Genomic DNA, 24,391 nt, shown 5'->3' on the forward strand with positions numbered 1-24,391 from the left:
TAATTTGCATAAGAACATGTTAATGTTGATGAAATTTTTTCCAGTCTTTTACAGTCTGCCATTTTAAATATCTCTGGGTTCCTGTTTTATGTGACAGTGAAGGAAAAGTGTGATTTACCTTAAAAGGGTTAGAAATCACACAGCTACCATTAAATTACTGAGAAAAAGGAAGTTATAAATGTATTTTCCTGTGCCATCTTCAAGTTTGCCTTCTGATTTGATGGGAAGACAAGATCGGTTGCAATACTTGTCTGATTGTCCTTGTAAGACTTTGGGATGTGTAAGATGCCATTTTCGGTACTGTCTACATCAGTGAAGTGGCTGCAGTCACTGGTCTCTGGCAATGGGAAATGTTTAGCATCACACTACAGGCCATCTTCATTTTACTGTGGAATGACATACATAACAAACTAATTAGTAATCACAGTACCCCAGTCTTAAGCAAACACGTATAGGCATACATTTTACTACTGCAATAGGGGAATACATAACAATGACAGTTTTGCAAAAGGGAGTCATATCCAGAACTCAGAATTAATGCTTCACTGTGCTGGTGATACTTTTTTTAATTAGGCAGTGACATGTTTAACTCATTATTGACTAAAGTGACATATAAGTGAGGAAGGTGTAAGTGCTGCTTAACATGTACTTGCAGGCTAGAAACTGTTGCAACAGCTATGAGCACAACACAAGAGAGACAGCCTCAGTCTGGAGGAGACTCATATCCTCATGGATGCTCTGAGAAAGTGCGCAAAATGTTTTCTTTTAGGTTTTAGAAAAGGGGGACCAAAACAGGCAAAGAGAGCTGCTAAGGCATGTAATCAAGTAGTGACTGGCATAAATGCCATGGTGGGGGGACCACATCTTGGTACAGTGTAGGAAATGATCGAATAACATGCTGGTACATGCCATGGCAGATGTTAGGCAGAATGCAGTTGCCCATAGCAGCTCTGGTTGTGGACTTTCCACAGTGCAACCTTTAGCGCCGGTTGAGGATTACCTTCTCTGTATAAGTGCTAATGACTTTGATGCAGATGAGGATGTTGTGGTAACCATCAGGCATGGTGTTGGCACCAGAACTTTGAGATCCCTGCAACAACCACAGTCAGACACTGTGGAAGGTTAGTGTATAGCTCATTTTAGTAAATTATACTGTGATGTTCTTGGCATGATACCTGTGTACACAGAGCTGTTACATGTTTCATCATAAAGTACTTCAACAACATTAGGTATGGCATAAACTTTACAGGCACCTTTTACCTGGGTAAAAACATCTTTGTAAATGGCACAGGTTGCATTAACCTCATCTTGACAAATTTCTTCACTGGGTTAGCACTAGAAACAACCACATCCTGTGATTCAGCATAGTAAACTGATTTTAAAAGCAGAATGGCTGTTGACTTTGATGCCATAACTCTCATACTCATGGCACAGCTTAAGGAGAGTGGCATGCAATCACAAAGTATACTGGCAGGAACCCTAGCCCATAGCAGGTAGATAACATCATGGACAGTGACACAGGCGCATTGTGTCATTACAGTGTAAGGAGACACACACAGCATAGCTCAACAGCTGTTGCTTGTGCTCAGGCTGAACCCCTGGTGAAGTGACTACCCTTTTGAAGGTATCAATACCCACTGTCACACCTGTACACAAGTGTGCCAGGAGATGATATATTTTACAATTAGGATCAGAGTCATATAGGGCCTTTGCTGCTCAACAGCAGATGTTCCATGATATAGTTCAGGATCAGACTACTGCCATTAAGATTCAGGTAGCAATGGTTAGAGTAACTGTAATTTATATGTGAAGAAATATATTAGTACCTTGGAATGATGGAGGTCAGGGACAATGTCATGATAATCCTCATGCACAGTATGGTTGTGCAAATGACATTCATATCAACCTCTGTGTACACACTAATAAGAACTTACTAGACACTTACTAGAGGCACAGCAGGAAGTGAATAAGACAGTGTCCACATGTGTGGTGGATGAATAGGATGGGCACCACCTGTATCTGAAGAAAGTGCTTCGGGTATTCTTGTGGATCCCCTCCAAGAAAAAGGCAACCTGGCCTTATCAGATGTCCACAACACATAGCAGAATCTGTCAGTTGAGGTTTAGGTCAATGTCAAGAGGTTCTCTTGCATCTGGCAGATCACATCATCTGAGTAACTCAGAATCAGGCTGACTTACCAGCACTTGGTCATGATCCCTGGGACCATCATCCGCACTATCATTAGGGGACCTTTTGTATGAAAGTATCCAAAAAAATAATAAGTGAAAGTTTAAACATCAGTAAAACAGACAATATGCAAGGTCAATGAAATGGTATCTGAAAATAATAAACAGGCAGTAGTAAAAAAAAAGGCAAAGAGATTTCATTTTCAATTTTTATGGCAAGTAAGATTTTGCCGTACACAGATAAATTAATCATGGTTTCTATGGTACAGTGCATTGAAGCAATCGCAATATACACCAAACATATTTCATAACACCAACTATTCTGCACTTCGGTGAAACCCTGCCACTGCTGCCAGTATAATTGGCACTTGTAGCTCTGGCCCCTTAACACTGTACAACTGATAAATGTCAATAGCTTATGAAAAGAAATGATATAAGAAGAAATGTCTGATTTAGAATGTAAGTTGACCATGCATTATAGCCACAAGTAACACTGCATGCATCAAGTATTATATATATGACTTCCCTGTATAATGCAGAAGTTATGGCCAATCGTTGTGGACTAGATGCCACATCTTTGCCCATGCAGCTGTTTACTATGCATAGGCCTGTTGGAGAAGTTGCTGTGTTACTGTTGTCATCTAGCCACTATGCTATCATCAATGAAGACAGAAAACATAATGGGCACTGCAGAGCCACTGTTGATGACTGGCTATGGCAGTTGCACACCAGCATGATCATTTTGTCTAGAATGCAGCAGGCAGTAAACATCTTACATGCAGTAGCACGGTCATACTCATGGACCATCTCTTCAACGCATCCAGGCAATGGAGACCGGCTTAAAGTAGGCCTAACACTTAGTGACAATCTGTGTCTGGGACAAAGTAGGGTTGAAGCTGCCCTCAGCAGGTCTCTGGAGGTTATAGATCAGTGCCATTAGACAAGGTTCGAGTAGATAGCCTGTGTCATCTGGAAAAAAAAAAACAGGAGATGACACGTAACAAAATAGGGGAGTAATTACTCAGTACTACCTATGCCATGCTATATCTATGAATATCATGATTAGCAATGGTATAATAGTGTGCACTTACTAACTAGGTGACCATGCGGAATCCTACCATGCAGGAATGGTACACTGAGCTTGTGCGCTGAATATGAGAATAACGGGCACTTCCAGGATTCTGGGCAACACACTGGTGATGCAACCACATACATCATACACTAACTGGAATTGTGGAATGGTTGCCCTTCCTGTTCTGCTACCACTCCTCTCATGGTCCAAATGGTACCCTAATAGCAAAATTGCATATTGCACCAAGCATCTCAGGAATGAGGATCATTCCATAGAAGGTATACAAGGAACTGGGTCAGCTCTAAGGTGACTCTGGAAAATATATGTATTAATCCACATGCGTCAAGAAGATGTCAAGGAACTGCTGCAAGTATCCTTGAGGCAAAAGCCTGTGAGATATTAAATGTGTTCCCAGTTTGTCTCTGGAAGGTTCCTATGGCAAGTATAAAAGGGCTATGCATGCCTTGGTGTTCACAGATATAGGAAGGTCATGCATTCCCCCACTCCCTGTCTGTGGGCCATACAAACTCACCAAATCCCATATTATATCCATGTGCACTTGAAACTTGTCCACGTTTTCCTAAGCAACAAAGTTCAGATGAATCAAGCTTTTGTAACCAAAACAAGGTGTGCAAAAATACATACAACTCAAAGAAACTGAGAAAAAATATAATCAATGTAGTCCACAACAGAAGCCAACAATAACCATAAAATACACTTTATTGTAACAAAAGTTAAGTGTTTTCCTCCAGCCACATAGACTTCTTTAAAACTGTAAAACAACTACAACTCATTCCTTAAATACTCATTCAATTAAAATGTAATTGAAAGATGGTATCAAAATAATTAGGAATAATTAATTGTCTATAATGATGTTAAAGCCAAAGGCTCAGTATGAGCATGCAATGTATTCTGCAAGTCAACACTTAGAAAATTGTCCATAAAAACTATCCATTAAAAACTCAAACAGTGAATACAGACATCAATAACAATTCTTCAATAAAAAAACAGAAGAGAAACAAGGAAGTGTGCAAATAGAAACAGTGTATAAAAAAGTATAAAACGTTATATAAAAAGTGTACAAAAAGTTGTATATAAATTGCAAAGTAAAAATTCCACTTCATAATTTAGCAGCTCTCATTTTCAGTATGGACTGTAGAGAAACATTTTCATTGAGACCTGGGTTAACTGTAGCGTCCAACCTGAGTTGTCAGAGGAGCTCCTTGTATTCCAATCTAAAGCCTCTTGGCCAATTTCCTCTCGGTTTTACCTATGTAGAAATCATCACATTGGTTGCAAAGTGCTAAATAAGCTAACCCTGTTGAGTTACTTTCACCTTTCTTAAATGTGATGGTTGTTTGGCAATAGTTATTTAACATGACCTCTTCTCTGTCAGTCATGCATTCAACAGGTAGGGTTTACCTAAAATACACTGAAACTTTATCTCCTTTTTCCCTGTAACTTCCCTCTTCAGTGTCAGTAATAATTAAAGGGGATAACCTTTGTCCAAAAACATCCTGGTCATGTTCTCTATCTCCTTCATAAAAAGGTCATCAGTAGATATCATTCTGGCTGCCCTTATGAACTGATCCTTCACCAGGTTCCTCTTACAGTGCATAGGGTGACTACTATTGAAGTGAAGATAGGAGTTAGAGAATGTTTCTTTCCTCAATATACCAGATGTCAGTGTACCAGGTTCTACTATAAGTAGAACATCTAAAAAATGTGTGGTCTGTTGGTTTTTACTATGTGTGAATCTCAAAAAATCTATAGTGCTGGATAAATATGTAAGAAAAAAGTCAATGTCCAAAGGGTTCCCTGTCCATATAAAAAAACATGCCGTCCAGATATCTAGTATAAAATGACCAAGATGTGGCAAATCTCAAGTTAAAAATGAATCTTTTCTCCCATGTTAACATCACTAAGTTAGCAAAAATGGGGGCACAGGCTGCCCCTATTGCTACACCATTCACCTGTTTATAGTAAAAAGTTGTTACTCAACACCAAATCAATCAAATCTACCAATAAATGTGTCTGGGAAGTGTCATAAGGTTGGTGTTCTAGTAAAGCTTCCTCAAAAAACTGCAATCCAGTGCTGTGGGGAATACAACAGAAAAGACCAACCGAGTCAATGGTCAATAAACAAGCTTGTTCTTTGAAAAGATCTAAATTCAACTTTCCTAGGAAATCCCAGGAGTCACGTAAAATGTGTTGGTTGTGACTAAGTAGGGGTTTCAATTTCCTGTCAACATAAACCACCAAAGGATAAGTTTTGGAACCCTGAGCTGCAGAATTAATCAATAGGATGGATCTATTATGTTTTTATGTGTCTTTGGAATGCTGAAAACTGAAGGGATCGAGGCATCCTATTGTACAAAAAATCGTAGGTTTCAGGTGTATTAGTGCTTTCAAGCAGTGCGTCTTCCAAAAATAGATCAATGTTTCTGTAAGCTATATTAATCTCATTCCTGGATGCTGTTAGGTAATGGGTTTCATCTTGAAAATTTTTTCCCACATAATCCATCTGTGTTGTAATCATAACTCCCTCACCCTTGTCCGGTTTCATAACTCCAATGGATTTGTCCCTGATCAGCATATCTTATAGGGAACATTCTTCAAAAGTCAGGTTGTGAAAACTCCTACTTCTTTTCTCCATGTAGAGAATACATTTCTGTTTCACAAACCTTCTCAAAGGTGTGTAGGACCTTGTGTAATTGGGGATTAAATATGCTTTTTTTCTTATAAGATGGCATTGATGGGGGTTAGTGTTGTTTCTATGTAGAAATGACAAATTCAATTTCCTTGTGAAAAGTTTTAAATCTAAAATCACATCTGGTATATTGCCCCAACAGTGTTGCACAAATTTAAAACCCTTTTCAAGCAAATTGAAGTGGGTAATAGCTATTTTTAAATCTGAATAATTGAAAATGTGAAAACATTTGTATACAAGTACCTTATTATTGTACTCCACTGAAATAATGTTGGTATTTTTGAGCAGTACCAGTTCTGGGTGGTTCTGAGTATCCTTGAGGCAAAAGCCTGTGAGATATTTAAAGTGTCAACAACCAGCTGAATAAATATATCCAACAAAAAAACACCACAGTTGAGCAGAAAACCTTTATATGACACAAAGCTTTCAGGTTAAACACCCTTTCTCAATGTATGAAGCATTGAGAAAGGGTGTTTTACCTGAAAGCTTTGTGTTGTATAAAGATATTTAAAGTGTCCCCAGTTTGTCTCTGGAAGGTTCCTATGGCAAGTATAACAGGGCTATGCATGCCTTGGTGTTCACAAATGTAAGAAGGCCATGCATGTAGCCTGTGGGCCATACAGACTCACCAAATCCCATATGATATCCATGTGCACGTGAAATCTGTCCAAGTGTTCCTAAGCAACAAAGTCCAGATGAATCAACCTTTACCTAGAGCTTCTTCTTCTCGACCAGTGAACACCACTTGGCACACCTGGCCTTGGTGTAGCTGAAATGAGCACCTCAGAAAGGGAGCCAGTTAAACCAGCAGTGAAAGCAAACATCTACATGGATTGTAAACTGGATAGAAAAGGCTCAACTTTGTTTTTTTATAGCCCTTATTAGCACAGCACACTTGGACATCAAAAAGCATCTATGAAAGACTCAAAGGTGGGAAGAGCTCCTCATTTGTCTAAGGTAGTCAATATTTTTCACACATCTCTTATTTACATCTCATTACTATTTCATTTTCATACATTTTTTTCTCAAGCTAGTTCAAACAGCTGAGTCTAAATGCAGCTACTTTCTTTGAATAACTACTTAGCTGTACGTAGGTGTAGCCCAAGTACATACCTGTTGTTCTTAAGCATAATATATAGGAATAATGTTGTCAGTCTTAAACAGAATAGTTAAATCAGGATAAAGAGATGATGGGATTCATATTTGACATCTGCAGTAGTATTATATGTCACTACATGGTGCGCATGTGTGTGTGTGTGTGTGTGTGTGTGTGTGTGTGTGTGTGTGTATGTGTGTGTGTGTGTGTGTTTGTGTGTGCGTGTGTGTGCGTGTGCGTGTGTGCGTGTGTGTGCGTGTGTGCGTGTGTGCGCGTGTGCGCGTGTGTGCGTGTGTGCGTGTGTGTGCGTGTGTGTGTGTGTGTGTGTTTGTGTATTGGTGGGTCTGTGTGTATGTGACTGCATAGGAATGCAAGGCAAAAAACAAAACAATCCACAGAAATGTAAATTATGCATTTACTCATACCCATGTCTGCACTGTTCTGAACATTTCTCTCAAATAAAAAAAAAACATACAAATAATCAAACTGCTTTTGCCCCTCTAATGGAATATAGTCTTATTTCTATCCTTTGATCATATCTCCAATATCACTCAACTGCTTACTAGGTCTCTAGTTCGGCTCCCTACTGAAATGTCAGCACTGGAAATGCCAAGTGCACCTGCAAAGGCACCCCTCCAAAGAAGACCATAAACCTGGAGAAGACCAAGTCCTCTACATCCCAGAAGTTGTATATACCAACTCTGAGATCTCCATACCTTGTGGAAAAGGGAATATTGTGAGAAATAGCATCTTGGAATTGGTATATGTAAGTCCTTTCTTTCAGCCATTCAGTCTCCGCTTTTCAAATGGTTACCCTCTAGGCCAATGTATCATGCAATACAGTACATATTTAGCCTTAAATAATTAGCAAAATCAACATCATTAATTTCTTCAGTCACTCTTCTACCCACTTCTAAGTCTTGATGAACTAAGACAGTTTTGTTATAGTTACAAGAGAGGCCAAAAGCCCTGTTAAAATCCCAGAAGGCTATCAAGATGTAAGTACATTTATTTACTATTTTTTAATGACATGAAGATACAATCATTAGTAAAAATTGCAACTAAAGATTTTCCTGCCCTTCTACTGTAAGGTCACTAGCTGCTGTTGAATTGAATATCCAGGATAAACAGAGCTTGGGGGGAGGGGGCATCCTTATCTGGTGCTTCAGTCGATCAGCACTTTCTCTGAGTTTGCCCCATTAACAAGCATAGCCAAAGTAAGTAAAGAACATGGGGAGCATGTCATGTCATCGAAGGTAGTTTTAGTGAATGCAAAAAGGGGGAGAGGTGTATGCTGAAATTACTTTCATTTTTTTCTCCACAGTTGTGCGATCTCAGAGCTGGTATATATAAGTACAGGGGTGTGGTGGGTGCCCCTCTACACACATGAGGGTAGAAGGTTTCTTGCCCTCTCTGCAACATTTTGGCAGTTTTATTTTTTTTTTTCCATTCTCTGAAATTACCTTTGATGACTCAACATGAATCCAGATCAAGTGATAATTAACCAAGCACCTGGAGAAACAAGACAGGCATTTTTATCATTTTATAATGAACTTTATACAGCCAAAGACCAAAAACGAGAATCTGCATGGACAATATCAGTAAGGATGAAAGCTTTTTAAGAGATTAGATGTGAGACCTGTTTGACACAGGTATTTCGTTTATAAGATGTGCAAAAATTTAAAAAGAGGAGACAGTGAATGATCCCGATGACTTTAATATAGAATTCTATAAGAGATGCGGATTTGTATTGTCCCAGACTCAAATTAATATGTGTAATGTTAAAGATCCTACTAAGATCTTTGGGCAGATGGGGAAAGTTCTCAGGTATTGTGCTTAACATGCTAGACCAGTCAGGTGCTATGCCCCAGCAAGAAATGGAAGCTGATACCATGCAGTCTGGCCATTAGCACAGAGGATTAAGGTCACATAATCAGAGAGCATTCTTAGACCTCCTCTGAAAAAGGACCTCAGCCTAGCTGGACAACACAATTAGGAAAACATAAGACAAAGATAAAAATTCCTGCTTAGCAGTATGTCCTTGATTATTTTACATTATAAAACATATCTCTGATTCTAGTAAATCAGTGCACTTGGTTAAAGTATGATTAATATGTGCTTGGGAAAGCTACAATATATGATTTGGGCTTTAGTAACAAACATACTTGTCAAACTTTTAGAGCAAGAAATCTGGGCAGAGCCTAAAATAACGGGGGGACAAAAGCCCAGAAATCTGGACAGATTTTAAATATTGCTCTTAAAAATTTAGAAAGTTACTAGAATAATAGGATTTGTGTTAAAATGTATTTTCTGAAGGATATGAAGTTTGAAACGCAAATGTACATACCATTATTAAGTGGACTTCAATCCTCAGTGATTTTCCAGAAAACTACAAATTTTATGAGGAAGAGACAAAAAATATGAGATAAAAATTTGGACATTCTGCAAGAATCTGGACAGTTGAGAGATATGGTAACAAAATATGGACTGCCACACTTACTTATAGATTTAGAAACATTTATTTTGCACTATTCACTCAGCATAGAGGTTCCCCTAGACAGAATGAGTGGGTTTAAAAACACACTTCAGCAAAGGACAGTACTTACTCCTAACTAAATACATTCCTTTCTATTCTGCCCATTAGTAAAACTTGTCATGCAAATCAGATGCATGTACTACACTTGAATTATGCTATAAACTGAGACAGCATTAGATGAGTAAAGATACATCGATTAGAAGAAAATAAAACTTAAAATAGACTCAATCTGTATAAGATGGAGCATTTAGATAACAGAAAGGGTAGTCGTGAGCTGCCACATATACAAAATAAGGGAAAGACCTCTGTCTGAGTCATGCCAAAAAAAAAAAAAGTTTAGATATACAGTGCACATTCATTCCCTTACTGTGGTCCTTAATATTCCTAATCAGTAGACTGTCAAGCTAGGCCTTGTGCTGAAGACTTATTTAGTACACAATGCATTCCTTACATGATTTTCTAAAAGTGCCTTTAGGAATGTTAATACATGGAGACATCATTTTGCCACCTGATACACACCAGCAGATTGAAACATGTCTAAACTAATTACTAGGTCCCGCAGCATCCTATTAAGAACTCTCCTGTGCAGCTGACCCTTTTGACATTTGCTGAATGCACAATGAGGGCTTCTTAAATAATTTAATTTTTAACTTCTGGAACTATAAAACAGAGAGAACTCTTTGGAACTACCTTAATGCATCCCTTCAGCTGCATGTTGCTAGAGATCAGTTTTTCCAATTAGAAGTTCCCACATGGCTCTTTCAGGTCTATGCATCACCATGACTCTAGCGAGAATGTAATGAAAGTACATAAAATTAACAATGACATTTTTTTCCAGCTACAATACAGTATAAGCATATATTATAGAGTTTTTTTATACTTATTGACAAATCTATTAAAAAGTAAAATAAAATAAGCAGAATCAAGTGATTTAGAGTACTCCACTCAACAGTCCAAAGACAGCGCATGAGTCAACAATAACAAAATTATACAAAACTAAGTGTAGATTAATGTCTGAGAAGTATACTGATAAGAAAGAAGGTGCAATATCCTACTGGTAGAAAGTTTTTTTCTGATTTAGGTGGGAAGATGTAGATAGTTTGCATATTTTGTGTTTTGAACAACTCATGACTTGTGCCTGTTATTCCCTTGCTATAATAATCAGGTGACATTCAATGTTTACATATTCATGAATTACTGTTTGTCACAACACAAGAATACTAAATGTGATATGGAGTAGCAGCCATATCAAACAACTGAATAGCTGCTAGTAGTATTCAAATAACTGCTATGTTGCAATGTCCTATGCATTTTTTAAGTGTCTTATTAGATAATTATGTAGATTAAGCTATTTAGAGGTTTGTATTGTTAGTGACAAAATATAGAGCTGTATACTGCTGCAAAAGTTCACCTATATTTGTAATAGTTAAGTAGTGATACCACTCAAAGCTTCATAGATTATATTGAGATAACGCTTTATTTGAAATAGATATTTCAGCTACTGATATTATGTTTTGCATGACTGATATCCTACCTTTGCACTACCTGTCTTGTTTTAGCTGCTGGTATCTATGACAAGAGCTATTCCTCAAGCTAACTCCTTTTCCTCACTCACATCTTTCTTTCCTGCCCTGTCTTCTTAATCTTATATATCCTGTGATTTACTGTATATTTTCTCTGACCTCCCCTCTCTCAACCCTCACCCCTTGTCCAGTTTGTTAGAACTACCTCTGTAACTCTACTTAGTGGAACATAAAAAATTTGTATTCTTCTGTTTTCACAGTGAATTTACATGGAAAAAGTGCGCTCTCTTACCTCCCTCCTTCTTAAGCTGGAATCCTTTTTCTGGAGTTCCATCATGCTAAGATGAAAGTGACCTCAGAGAAGTGCCCTAGTCCATCTGATTTGATCAATGTACATCTCCTGTTGAAAAAGAAAATAACAGGGATTTTATATTCTTAATTTTAGCTGTGTCTCTTTACTTGCTAAAAACTTGCAATTGTGGCATGCACACTAATCTCACTCTGACTTACTTCCACCTCCTATTTCTGTATTCTGTTCCTAGATTAATTGATCTCCTCACTTCCCCCTCCCTATTCTAGGCATGTTACAGTAAAAGTAAATGCAGTTTTTTTCTTCTTTGTGCTCTAATCAGTGGAACAACACTCTTCCTCCAAACTTTTTCTTCTACCTTGCTCCCCTTCCAAACCTTTCCATTTCTAACTACATTTAAGATGTTCTCCTCCAACTTGACTTAATTACACTTCTAGCTGAAGACTCCAGGACCTACTGATTGTTTTTCATACAAACGATCTGCTTCCTGTGGATCAGCCTGCTCCATTTACCCTTGCTATGCTCAGGCTCACTCAGCTCCCCTAACCTACCCCCATTCTCACCCACCCCCCTCTTTCCTTACAGTTATACTTCACTAAATTCCTCCCATATCATAAATTACCCAATCAACATCCCTTATATCTATTATCCACTTAGCAATCTTATCCTATCACTCTACCCTGTCATACTCAGTGGCTGTCATTTTTAACAACCACTCCCCTAGTTAAAGTTCTCAACATCTCTTTCCTAATTAATATTGAACCCCTTATTTCTACCAATAGTAGTGAACCATGTCAATTATTTTAAAGATTACCATGCTTATAACAGCCATCACAAATTTATTAGGCATTCTGATCCAAGCCACATCACTTACTGTCAAGTACCTCCTATTCACATACAAGCCTCTGCTCAATCACTACCACAAAATATCCACACCATTAGTTTCTGTAATATAGTATCTTTCCTATTCAACCTCATCAACCCACACTTTGTAAAAATACAAACCCTACCATACACCAACAAACAAAAGCTAACTATGCATATAGTACCTAAGTATACCACTAAATTCTATAATTTCCCTCTCCTCGTACATCTTCTCCTAAAGCTAAGCAAATGTGGAGATATTTATCCCAACCCAGGACCTGCTCAGCCACAAAACTTCCTCCAATCTCCATAAACTAAAAACTTATTATTTATGACATTAAATATATGAAGCATCTGCAACAAAATTACTGAATTTCATGTATGGCTTTCACAATACTCCCCTGATATAATAGCTGTAACTGAAATCTGGTTAAAACCTCATATCCTAGATACTGAAATCACACCCCCAGGGTACAATATTTTACGAGCTGACAGAACTCACAGAAAAGGTGACGGCATAGCCTTAATCTATTGCAACCATTTAACTATAAACTGCACCCCTAAATCTGTCCCATCTTTTCAAAACACTGAACTAATCACAAACTTACAAATTAATAACTCTAAACAAGTAAACATTGTAGCCCTGTATATTCCACCAGGCCAAAACATCCTCATATTGGAAGACTTTCTTTATTGGAGAACCCAAAATCTATCTAATGAAACCATCATTCTAGGTGATACTAATATCAACTGGATAGATCTAATTTCTGACTCCTCTACAAATAGCATACATCTACACGATTACACACAAATTATCTGCAGTCCCACGTGAATGCAAAATAACCAGTGATGCTCAATCTTAGACTGGATCCTAGTCACAGACCTCCCCAAAATATTCACACAGTGGTACGCTGTCTAACATCCTAAGTGATCATTCACCAGAATATGCCTATATAGACTCCAATAATGATGTAACACCCCATACCTACAAACCCTCCAGAAATCTAGATAATTTTGTCTAACACTCATTCAGTAATATACTAAAATCCTTTAACTGGACCCCACAAAAATATTACCCTTGGAAGAAGAAGCTGATCACTTTAACAAAGTTGTCTTAGACAACCTCAACAGCCCAGCACCCATCAGAATCAAAAGGACTAAGGTAAACCATGCCCCCTGATTAACTAAAACCACCAAGCATGTACTACTATCCAGAGACTGAGTCTGGAAAGAATGGCACAAACATAAAAATAAAGTTGACAAACTCACATATAAAAAACTACGAAACATAGCAAAAAAACTAGTAATCACATACAAAAAAGTTACTTCTCTCATAAACTATCCAGCCAAGCAAATAACCCCCAAAATTTTTGGAAATCTGTCACCTCATTCCTGAATCCTGGAACCTCAGAAAACCCATCACGAGCCCAATGTAAAGAACCACATGAAATAGCTCAAATGTTTAATCCCACTTTATCAACAGTATTTTATTTTAAATCACTATCCCTCTAATACTCTCTCTAACTGCACAAACAACCTACACTATACAGACACTACACAGGTAAGCCTCCATACAAACATCTCCCCACTTTTAAGAACCTCAATAAACAACTCAACATTCCCCTCTTTCTCTCATCATGCTGTATCCACACCACTAGTGCTTAAACGTCTTAAAAAATTAAAACCTTGCCCCTTATCCACAAATAACATTCCCCAGAATACTTTAAACTTGCTGCTGACATAATAGCCTACCCTTTTAGCAGCCTCATTAACAGATCCATCTTACAATCCAATATTCCCACAATCTGGAAAAAATCCATCACACTCCATTACACAAAAGTGGCAATGCCAATGACCTAACCAACTATTGCCCCATCTCTATCCTCTCCCCTCTATCCAAACTATTAGAGAAATGTATACACACCCAACCAATATAATATTGCTCTGAAAATAACCTACTAGCACTAACACAACATGGTTTTCATCCAGCCCATAGTACCACCACTGCTCTTCTCTCCTTGACAGACATTGTGAACAAAACTTTAGACTCTCCTCTACTTACTTCAGTAATTTTACTAGACCTATCTAAGGCTTTTGACACAGTGTCACATCCCAAATTACCTCGGCAACTATCAGTAGTAGTATACTCCCAGTCCACCCTCAAATGGTTCTCTAACTACTTATCTGATAGACAGCAGAGTGTCAGATCATGGCAAGGCAGCCTATCCAAATATCTAGCAAATAAAACCGGTATTCCTCAGGGATCAATTCTCAGACCTCTACTTTTTTAACATTTTCATAAATAATCTACATACTGCCTCCCTTCAAAGTTCAATCACCAGTATGTAGATGACTCCACCATCATCTCCTCCAATAACCTCCAAAACCTACTAAGTATAACACAAAATGCCTTTATGTCCATAAAAATGGTTAAATGAAGCACAACTTTTACTTAATCTTAAAAAGTTTAAGCAATTACTATTCTCAACTAAACCAATCACACAAGATTTCTATATATACTCACAAGACAACACAAAAATTGAAATAGTAACACATGTCAAACTATTAGGCATTACAGTAGACAGCAAACTTACTTTTGAAGAACATGTACTTAGTACAATAAAAAATCACTTATTAAACTAGGCACAACCTATAGACACAAACTCTGCAAGGATAAGCTCACCAAAAAGACACTTGTCAACAGCCTCCTGCTTCCATCCCTCTTAAATGGGGCCTCCATTTTCACCAACCTCCATCAGTCTCTTAACAATAAACTCCAATCCTGCTACCATAAAATTGGCAAATTTGCAACTGGCTTACCCTACCAAGCTCGATACTGTCAAGCCCTTAAAGAATTTAACTGCCTTGAATTCCAACGCTATCTCGATTCCACCCATCTAACTGTAGCTCATAAAATAATATACAAACCAGATAGCTGCCCTGCCCTATAGCATATTTTACAACCATACTCCCCATCCTGTAATCTGCAATCTGCTAATAAACAATTTTAACAACCATTAAACCTAACAAAAGAGACAGTAAAAACCTTGACTTATATGCCACTACTAAAAAATGGAATGCTTTTCACCCAGATATCACCCTCCTAGACTCATTCAAAGCATTCAAACAATCTCTCAAGAAATATTTTGTCAGCAATCAGATCTGTTCCTGTACCCACAACCACAGACCACCATAAAGTATCGTATATGTTTCTCTTCATATTTCCTCCTTCTTCCTTCTTTCTCTTAAATCTCACCGACCTCATCAATAAACAATTGTACTTCCTGTTTTTCTTCTCTTCACTTGCAGCCACTATGCTAATACATCTTCTTTCTCCTCACCATTTTCCCTTTCATATTTCCAATCTCACTAACATCCACTTACTTTTTTCTTTCTTTTTTCTTTCTTTCTTCTCTCATTTCCTATCTACTATTACAGAATTACTTCCCTCCACCTCCTCTCCAACCACTGACATTTCAATTACTTCTTATCTACACTATCATTTCAGAATTGTTTCAGTCTCTGCTATCAATTTCAAAAACTTCTTTTGAACATACCCTGCTAATTCATATGATAATCTGGACAACTTTTGCCTACTATATGTATTATATGTATACAAACTCCATAAACTGTTGATATATGTATTTCTATATAATAACTCTGTTATTTTCTACTCAACTTACTTTGTAAAAATTGTTTAATGTGCTAACTATGTATATCAGTTAGTAGTGGAGCTTTCTCCCTGGGCCTCCACTGAAAATGGGTTACTGTCCCAGTGGACTTTCCCAATCAACAAATGGCAATAAATAAATAAATAAATAAATAAATAAATATGGGAGTGAAGTACATTTAGTGCTATATATAATTCCTGTAAGTCTTTCAATAATTAAAAAGTGCATTTTCTATCATTTCCATATGTACCCTCCCTGCAGTAGTAAAAGCTGTAATTTTCCAGTTTTGCATGAGGCATGTTACCTTACTTTCTGTTTATTATAGAAATATTCATTGGTCTTCTTTGCTATCTCCCAGAACCCCAATCCCATATTTTTATCTCTTGGCTTTGTGGATATAGCCAACCCCATTTCATTTTATGCTCCATTACATTTCTCCTTATCCTGCTTTTCTTAGAATTTTAAAGATGGCATTCTAGTTTTTCTTCCTACTACAGATTCTTAGTTTTCACCAATACTACATTATTTGCACTTCTCACATCTCTCTCTTTAAGAGAATGCAACCATCTGTGAAGCTTCTCCTCCCCTATTTTTCTTATTCTCCTTCAGTGCTGTACTGAACTCCTCTACCATCACCTCATTTGTTATAATAAACAGCCTAAATGATAATGGATAACCCTATCTGATCCCCACTTTTTATTGTTAATCCTATCTGTACTCTGCCTGTTTAAAAATATCTTTGACTTTGGATTCTTATACATTGCCTTCACTCATATAAATCTTTCATTGAGTCTCAAATCCTTTAACATGTCTTTGAGGAAGCACCTTTCTAGTGAGAAAATTTCATTTTTATATCAGATTATATAATACACAAATGTGTCCTATTTCTCTGGTTGTTCATCCATATATTTGAGCACCCTCTATCAACTGTCCAGAAATATCCTCCCCTTTAAAAAAAAAACTGTTTGGTCTTCTTGTATTACTTTGGGTAGTACATTTTTTTAATCTGTCTGCCAGTATATTTGCTTAAATTCTCTCATCAGTGCTGATTATGGAGATTGACATAAGTGGTCTTATTTTAGGAATTAATGTGTTTTCTTATGCTATTAAGATTAATGTGGACTATCCTACTGATATGAGTACTCCACCTCCTCTTGCCTCATTGTATGTGCACATCAATCTCTCACCCTCTCTCACCTTCAACATTTCTTCTTGCGTCTTGTCTACTCCCACAGCCTTACCACAGTGGGACTGGTAAATCAATGCAGTTACCTTACCTACAGGAATGGGACTAATTGCATTATGTGCTTCTGGCACTATCTCAACAGAAAAGCACACATCCATTGGATTAATAAGTTCCATATTACAGTTTCTCCAGCTGGAGACCAGCAATTTTCTACTCTTACTGAAAATAGCCTTGGAAGCATATCACCCTCTTCTGACTCATAGAGTGGTTTGGATGAACATCTTTGAAGACATCTATGGCTCTTAAAAATATATACCCCACCTGGGGCTTCTAAAAATAATTATATTTTATTTCTATAATTGCAGAAGATAAAATATCTAGATGTAACTGAATACAATTGGTCTAAACACATTTCATGTAACCTAAAAATAACTAACTAAATGCATAAATAAATGAAAACAGAAAAATATGTTTTTTGCAGGGAGACAAAACCCCTTACATGGGCCCTAACTTATATATAACAACTCCACAGTCACACTACAGTAGAAGAAAGGGAAAAACTCTCATAGTGTACCACCAGCTCACACAATCCAGCACAGTGTGATAAAGCAAACTGCAATATGACTTATAAATGTTTAATAAAACTCATATCAGTGATCACAAATCATAAACTTTCCTTATTATCAGAGTTATAACTGATAAAATTTATTGAAGAATATCATTAGATCAAATGTGATTAGATAAGCATATGCATTAGGTCAATGACACTAATCCCTTTGAAATATCAATATAATTTTGATAGTATTACTACTGCTCGTGACAGCAATACTTGTGAAAGACAAAGCATGAAAAACGTGTCAACAAATCATGTTACATGCTATGAGTTCTGCAAAGGTGGTGCTACGGTAGCATTGTCGCCTCACAGTAAGACGCTGTCTGGTTCGATTCTCAGTTGGAGCGTCTTCTGCGTGGGGACATGCGTGAATGGGTGTACCTTCGTTGAAGGTTGTGCGTCAGGGCTGGCAACTCGGTATGTAAAAATCAACTGCCAATCATTTGCGGACCGGAGTTCCGCTGTGGCGACCCCTAACCGGGAAAAGCCGAAAGTCACAACATAGAAGTCATTAAACTGTAGGCATTATGGGATAAAGAACTTGATATTGCTTATCATACCCATTTGTTTGATATATGATATCCTGCAGACTGACTTCAGCTGCCTCCATGACTGGGAATTAATCTTAATCCTATTCACTAACTTTAATCCTCAAAGTCTGTTTTCCTCCTATGAATACTGCAATCAAAATATCTTAATTGCTCCTTTTTCATAAAACCAAGTTACATATTTCATGTAATAGTAACAATGAGTTTAGATAACATTGTATAAATTTGTGAAACGTCATTGCATCATGGAGTAGTGTACTGAACCAAATGTTTCACTATGAGTAGATTTTAAAAATTTCTTCAGAATATGAGCCATTTTACAGATGGTGATATATATATATATATATATATATATATATATATATATATATATATATATATATATATATATATATATATATATATATATATTGGTATCTGATGGTAATAATACATAAGGCTGTAGGTCTGTAGCAGAATATATTTACACTCTGTGCATTATATAGCTAGAGCCTATGAATACAGTATGAATTGTGTTCGGCAGTGATCCAGGGTTGGACTTTAGCAAAGTAAAGGCCTCAGTAGTCCATCGGTCTGGCAAGCAATCATGGAATCTAAAACAATATGCCTTGTAAAATAATATACCACTTTTCATGTATTTCTGTTTTCTGACATTTTTATTCACAAACTGCTCTTCTGTCTTTGTTTCAGGCTCAAGAAAGGAGCAAGTTCTTCTCTGTGTTCTACTTGGCCATTAATGCAGGAAGTCTGATATCTACATTTGTTACACCAGTATTGAGAGGTCAGTAATAATGCAAGTTGAATGTCATTAATGTTATTCTAGTATTCAATGTCTGTGTGTGTAACAATGCAAGCTATTACAGTCCCATTTCTAAGCCTGGTACTAAAGGTGTGAGCTTTGACTATAATGAAAGATAATTACAACTGACAACTTTTTCAAGTGCAAAGGAACATTTGGCAGAATATAAACTGCTTTAATTACTCTGAATTGTTGCTACCCATGTGGCCATCAGGCAACAATGACTGCTACTACCAAGATGATTAAAGATGACTTAGATAGTTTACATTTATCAATAAGTTTTCACCTGTCTTGTTAAAAAAAAGATACTAAAACTTCAACAGAAGCAAGTGAGATTTGTCAGTCATAGTCTGTTATTGACCAGTGTTTGGAAAACAGCAGGCATTGCTTTTGCACATAGTTGTGACAACTGCCCACACAATTTAAACAGAAAAAAACTCCAGCTATGGAACTAAATATTGGAATTAAAGTTTGAAATCTGGAAGATCATTGCAGGTAGTGCAACCTTTGTTGCATGGTCTTCCTGAAGAGAAAGAAGGAATGGAACCAATTGTTTTCATAGTGCATGAACTATTTTTATTACTAAAATGGCACTCGCCAGTTGTAACTTATAGAGTACATTAAATTAACAGTAAATTTAAATCTAACCTTGGAAGGTGTTTTATCATCAGGTTCTTGAGATCCAAATATTATGAGAAAGTGTATCATAAATCAGGAGAAGTTGGCTCATCCTCCAAGTTGGCAGCTTCCATACCTATCAACCTTTCAGCACAAGAAATCTGGACAAAGCTTGACATAATAGTGGGACAAAGGTTAAAAATAGGGACGGATTTTAAATATTGCTCTTATAAACTTAGAAGGTTGCTAGAATTGCAGGATTTGTCTTGGATTTAATTTTTCTGAAGGATATGAAGTCTGAAACTCATATTATTTAGTGACTTCAGTCCTCACATCCTCCCAGTGATTTGCCAGAGAACCACTAATTTTATTCGGAATAAACCAAAAATATGAGGCAAAAATCTGGACAGTTGGGAAGTATGTCTTTTTCTGTTTCTGGATTTGTACCAGACTATAGCATTGTACTGTTTAACAAAAGAAAAACATTTGTTCTAGTCCTGAGACATTGTTATCTTGTTCTACTATGGAAGTGTTAGACATTATTTGCTTCTGACTATGAAATGTTATACTGTTGCATGCTGTACAAAAATTATTTTTCTATTTGCACATATAGTGCCAAAATAATCCATGATTCTTAGCAATTTGTGTTTGAATGTTATATGTTCCATGTGTATATTTCATATACTTAATTTAAATCTTGCTGTCCGCTTCCTCTCTTCTTTTGTATGACTTCTGTTTTTACGTTTTGGCTCTAATTGTGGCTAAAAGGGGTCATTAGACCACCCACCAGTTTAAAAAAAAAAACAAGAAAATAAATGAATAAATTCCTGGCTGTGTGCATCTGTGTAGGATTCATCATTCATTTTTTTCGACTGTAAAGCCAGACCACTCCTTGAAGATCACAGGACCTTGGTGAAGCCAAGAAGAATATGTGGTCTTCCCCAAGTACCCCTTTAAAACACTTAGGGTAAGAGAATCCAGGGTCCCAGGAGAGCAGGCTCAAATCCTGAAGGATTGAATTATGCCACTGGTGTTCATCAGAAGTTGAAATGTTATAGGTTAGTACTAAGCTAACTGCCCTTGCAAGCAATTTTAAGCCTAGCTAATTATCCCTTGGGAGACTCAAACCCTACATCTTGTGTTTGTAAGGCAAACACCTTAAACATTAGGCCACCATCCCAACCCTCTTTTTTCCCCAAATAGGTTGCAATCCTTAGTGCAATTTGCAGAAGAAATGTAAAATTAAGAAGATGTGTATTTCTCTACACCTGATACCAAGACTGCAGAGCTATTACAGAGCTTCTTTCCTCTATCAATAAGGCTTCTGAACTTGAATGCAAGGCATGACAGCAAATAATCCGATCAATATGCCACTTGCTGTGAAGTATCATCTACAGTAATCACCAAGCCACATACCACTTGCTACAGTTCACCCCCTATAATTTATTTGGACCCAGTACTTTCCAAATTTTGATGCATTCTTGCAGTTTAAATGTTAAATTTTATTTTAACAGTTGTTCTAATATATTTAAAGTATCACTGAGCTTCTTAACATAACTTTTTTACCAGATTCCCCCAATGGATTATTATAGCAATAACCCACGCCTGGGTGTGGGTAATGCGGGATTTACCCACGGTTGGCGTGGCCAAACAAAGACAACCGTGGGTAAATCCTGCATTACCCACACCCAGAACTGGGTTATTGCTATTATACTATGACATTATTTAAGAAAAGAGATAATTACTTTTCTTAAATAATGGCATTGTATAATGCCTCTTTGCTGCCCTTCATCAGCTGTCTGGTATCCGCGGCAGTTCTGATGTACTGAGCATGCCTACGCAGTACATCAGAGCTGTGGCCAAAAGCAACGGAGAAAGCAAGATCTCCATTGCTTTTTGCTGTTTCGCTATGTTAAATGGGTTTAACATAGCGAGACAGCTTTAAAATAAGCAACGGAGATGTCCGTTGCTTATTTTAAAGCTGTCTCGCTATGTTAAACCCATTTAACATAGCGAAACAGTAAAAAGCAATGGAGATCTTGCTTTCTCCGTTGCTTTTTTTTTTTAAACCTGTCTCGCTATGTTAAATGGGTTTAACATAGCGAGACAGCTTTAAAATAAGCAACGGAGATCTCCGTTGCTTATTTTAAAGCTGTCTCGCTATGTTAAACCCATTTAACATAGCGAGACAGGTTTAAAAAAAGCAACGGAGAAAGCAAGATCTCTGTTGCTTTTACACACTGTGTCGCTATGTTAAAGGAGTTTAACATAGCGAGACAGCTTTAAAAAAGCAACGGAGATCTCCGTTGCTTTTTTTAAACCTGTCTTGCTATGTTAAACTCTTTTAACATAGCGAGACAGTGTTTTAAAAGAGACTTATACTAATGGAAAAAGTCCGGGCGACCGGACCTTTTTCATTAGTATAAGTCGATTTACAATGTGCATGCTGGCCAATCAGCGTGCACGTTTTGGAATATTAATGGGGGGTCATGGTATAATGTAGTTTCACTAATGGGATGTTATTTGTTCCCTGTATAACCACTTTTAGATTGAAAATGTCTCTGCTTTTAACTTGTATGTCCTTATTTGGCTTATTAAGAGTATACTGCTCATATATGTGGTCTATGTCAATCATTTAAAGTGACCAAGGAAATAAGATACTTTCACTTACTTTGGGCAAGAGTTATATCTTCCTTGCCAGCTTTGGAACCTTGTTTTACATTTAATGATTGTTGTTGACTTGACAACTGCTTATTTTTGAGGAGAGATTTAGTCAATAGCCAGCATATATTCCATCGAGTTGAATGAAAGAATTTGACTTTTACTCTTGAGTGCTCTCTAATAGCACAGCCACAAAAAGCACCATGTGATGTGACTGGAGTAAGAATGTTTGTATATGATCTGTCTAATAATATTAATGCAATGATGTAAAAAGGATGGCAGATATATTTTTATTACAATTAATGAAAAGGGCTATTTGAAACCTTATTTGTAGTGATGTAAATGGTTCGGACCACTTCCCTCAGTTTGTTGGCTTATGAACCATTTGAAATGGGAATAGTATGGTCTCAATATCGTATGAAACCTCGTATTATAAATTTAAAAAGTCTGCCCCTACTTTCTTGTTTGTTATAGAAAATACTAAGCCTTAATGATACATGTTTGCTTGTGCAGTATATACGGGGAAATCATGTGATAGTCTGTATATCACTTTTTAATCTGTGTGCCTGTTAGATTGTGAAGCACGGGGATCCACACCTCTAAACTGTACAGTTTATCGCAGAATGTCCAGATTTTTGCCTCATATTTTTGGTCCAATTTTCTTAAAATTGTGGCAAATTAGTGGTAGCTCATTAAAGACTGAAGTCAGAAAATAAAGACAGATATTTGAGTTTCAGACTTCATAGACTTCAAAAAATTTATACTAATGTAAAACCTGTTATTATATCAACTTTCTAAGTTTGTAAAAGCAATATTTAAAAATTGTCCCTATTTTTGTGCCTTTGTCTCAATTTTACTTATGGCTTTATCCAGATTTCTTGCTGTAAGAGGTTGAGAGTTATGCTGGGATCCGATGCGGATTCAGACATATACATGCAGTTTTAGACTCTGACACATGAATTTGATGTTTTGACAGGTTAATGGCAGTTATAACGCATGTACCATTAGACATTATTTGAAAGGAGGAGAGCAAAGTGTAATAAGTGGGTTTCCAAGGAACTGTATTATAATTATTCTGTGTTATTTTAAATAATACTATTTATAAAGAAGTGTAACTAATGGATATTATTGTTTAAGTGTTAGCTGTTAGCGTTAATGGGAAATTTTCTGAGTCACTTTAATTTTTATCTGCTGTTATTTAATATAGCAATAACCCACACCTGGGTGTGGATAATGTGGGATTTACCCTTCGCCCTCGGGACCAAACAAAGACAACCGTGGGTAAATCCCACATTACCCACACCCAGAAGTGGGTTATTGCTATTATACTATGACATTATTTAAGAAAAGAAATAATTACTTTTTTTAAATAATGGCATTGTATAATGCCTCTTTGCTGCCCTTCCGCAGCTGTCTGGTATCCGCGGCAGTTCTGATGTACTGCGCATGCCTACGCAGTACATCAGAGCTGTGGCCAAAAGCAATGGAGAAAGCAAGATCTCCGTTGCTTTTTACTGTTTCGCTATGTTAAATGGATACTGATTTTCAAACTGTAGTGCGAAACTTTTTTTCAGTAATTCAGTGTAGTGTTTTGATAAAGGCTATTTCCTCTAACAGATATTAGAACAAGCTAAGTGGGCTAGGTGGGCTATAGGGGAGCTGTATCTATGCTGTGTCAGTTACTTGTGTATATATATATATAGATATATATATATATATATATATATATATATATATATATATATATATATATATATATATATATATATTATGTATATATATGAAGGCACTGCTACATCTATGGGGTTATACAGGGCTGTTCAGTTTTGAGGTTGTGGGCATATTTCTGGGCTTCTGCTATCATGAACATACATGCAGGTATCTAGTTTTGGACTGCTGCCAGCATCTCACCTATACCTGTGTGTAAAGACTTTTGTCATTTTGTTTTTCAACCCCCCCGGATTCTCTATACCTTGCAAAGCATGCAAGATCGGACAG

At 36.9% G+C, this 24,391-nt stretch overlaps 1 protein-coding gene across 1 annotated transcript in view; it reads left to right on the plus strand.

The window, feature by feature from the left end:
* LOC122804006 (solute carrier family 15 member 2-like) overlaps positions 1–24,391 on the plus strand; it is a 748,008-nt gene that overhangs the window by 221,561 nt on the left and 502,056 nt on the right. The window contains exon 6 of the mRNA XM_044073688.1: positions 19,006–19,096. Within this exon, the coding sequence (XP_043929623.1) occupies positions 19,006–19,096 (91 nt within the window). The remainder of the gene's footprint in view (positions 1–19,005; positions 19,097–24,391) is intronic.

Source organism: Protopterus annectens, chromosome 6.part0, assembly GCF_019279795.1.
Source record: "Protopterus annectens isolate FY-2018-M chromosome 6.part0, PAN1.0, whole genome shotgun sequence".
Lineage (NCBI taxonomy): Eukaryota > Metazoa > Chordata > Ceratodontiformes > Protopteridae > Protopterus > Protopterus annectens.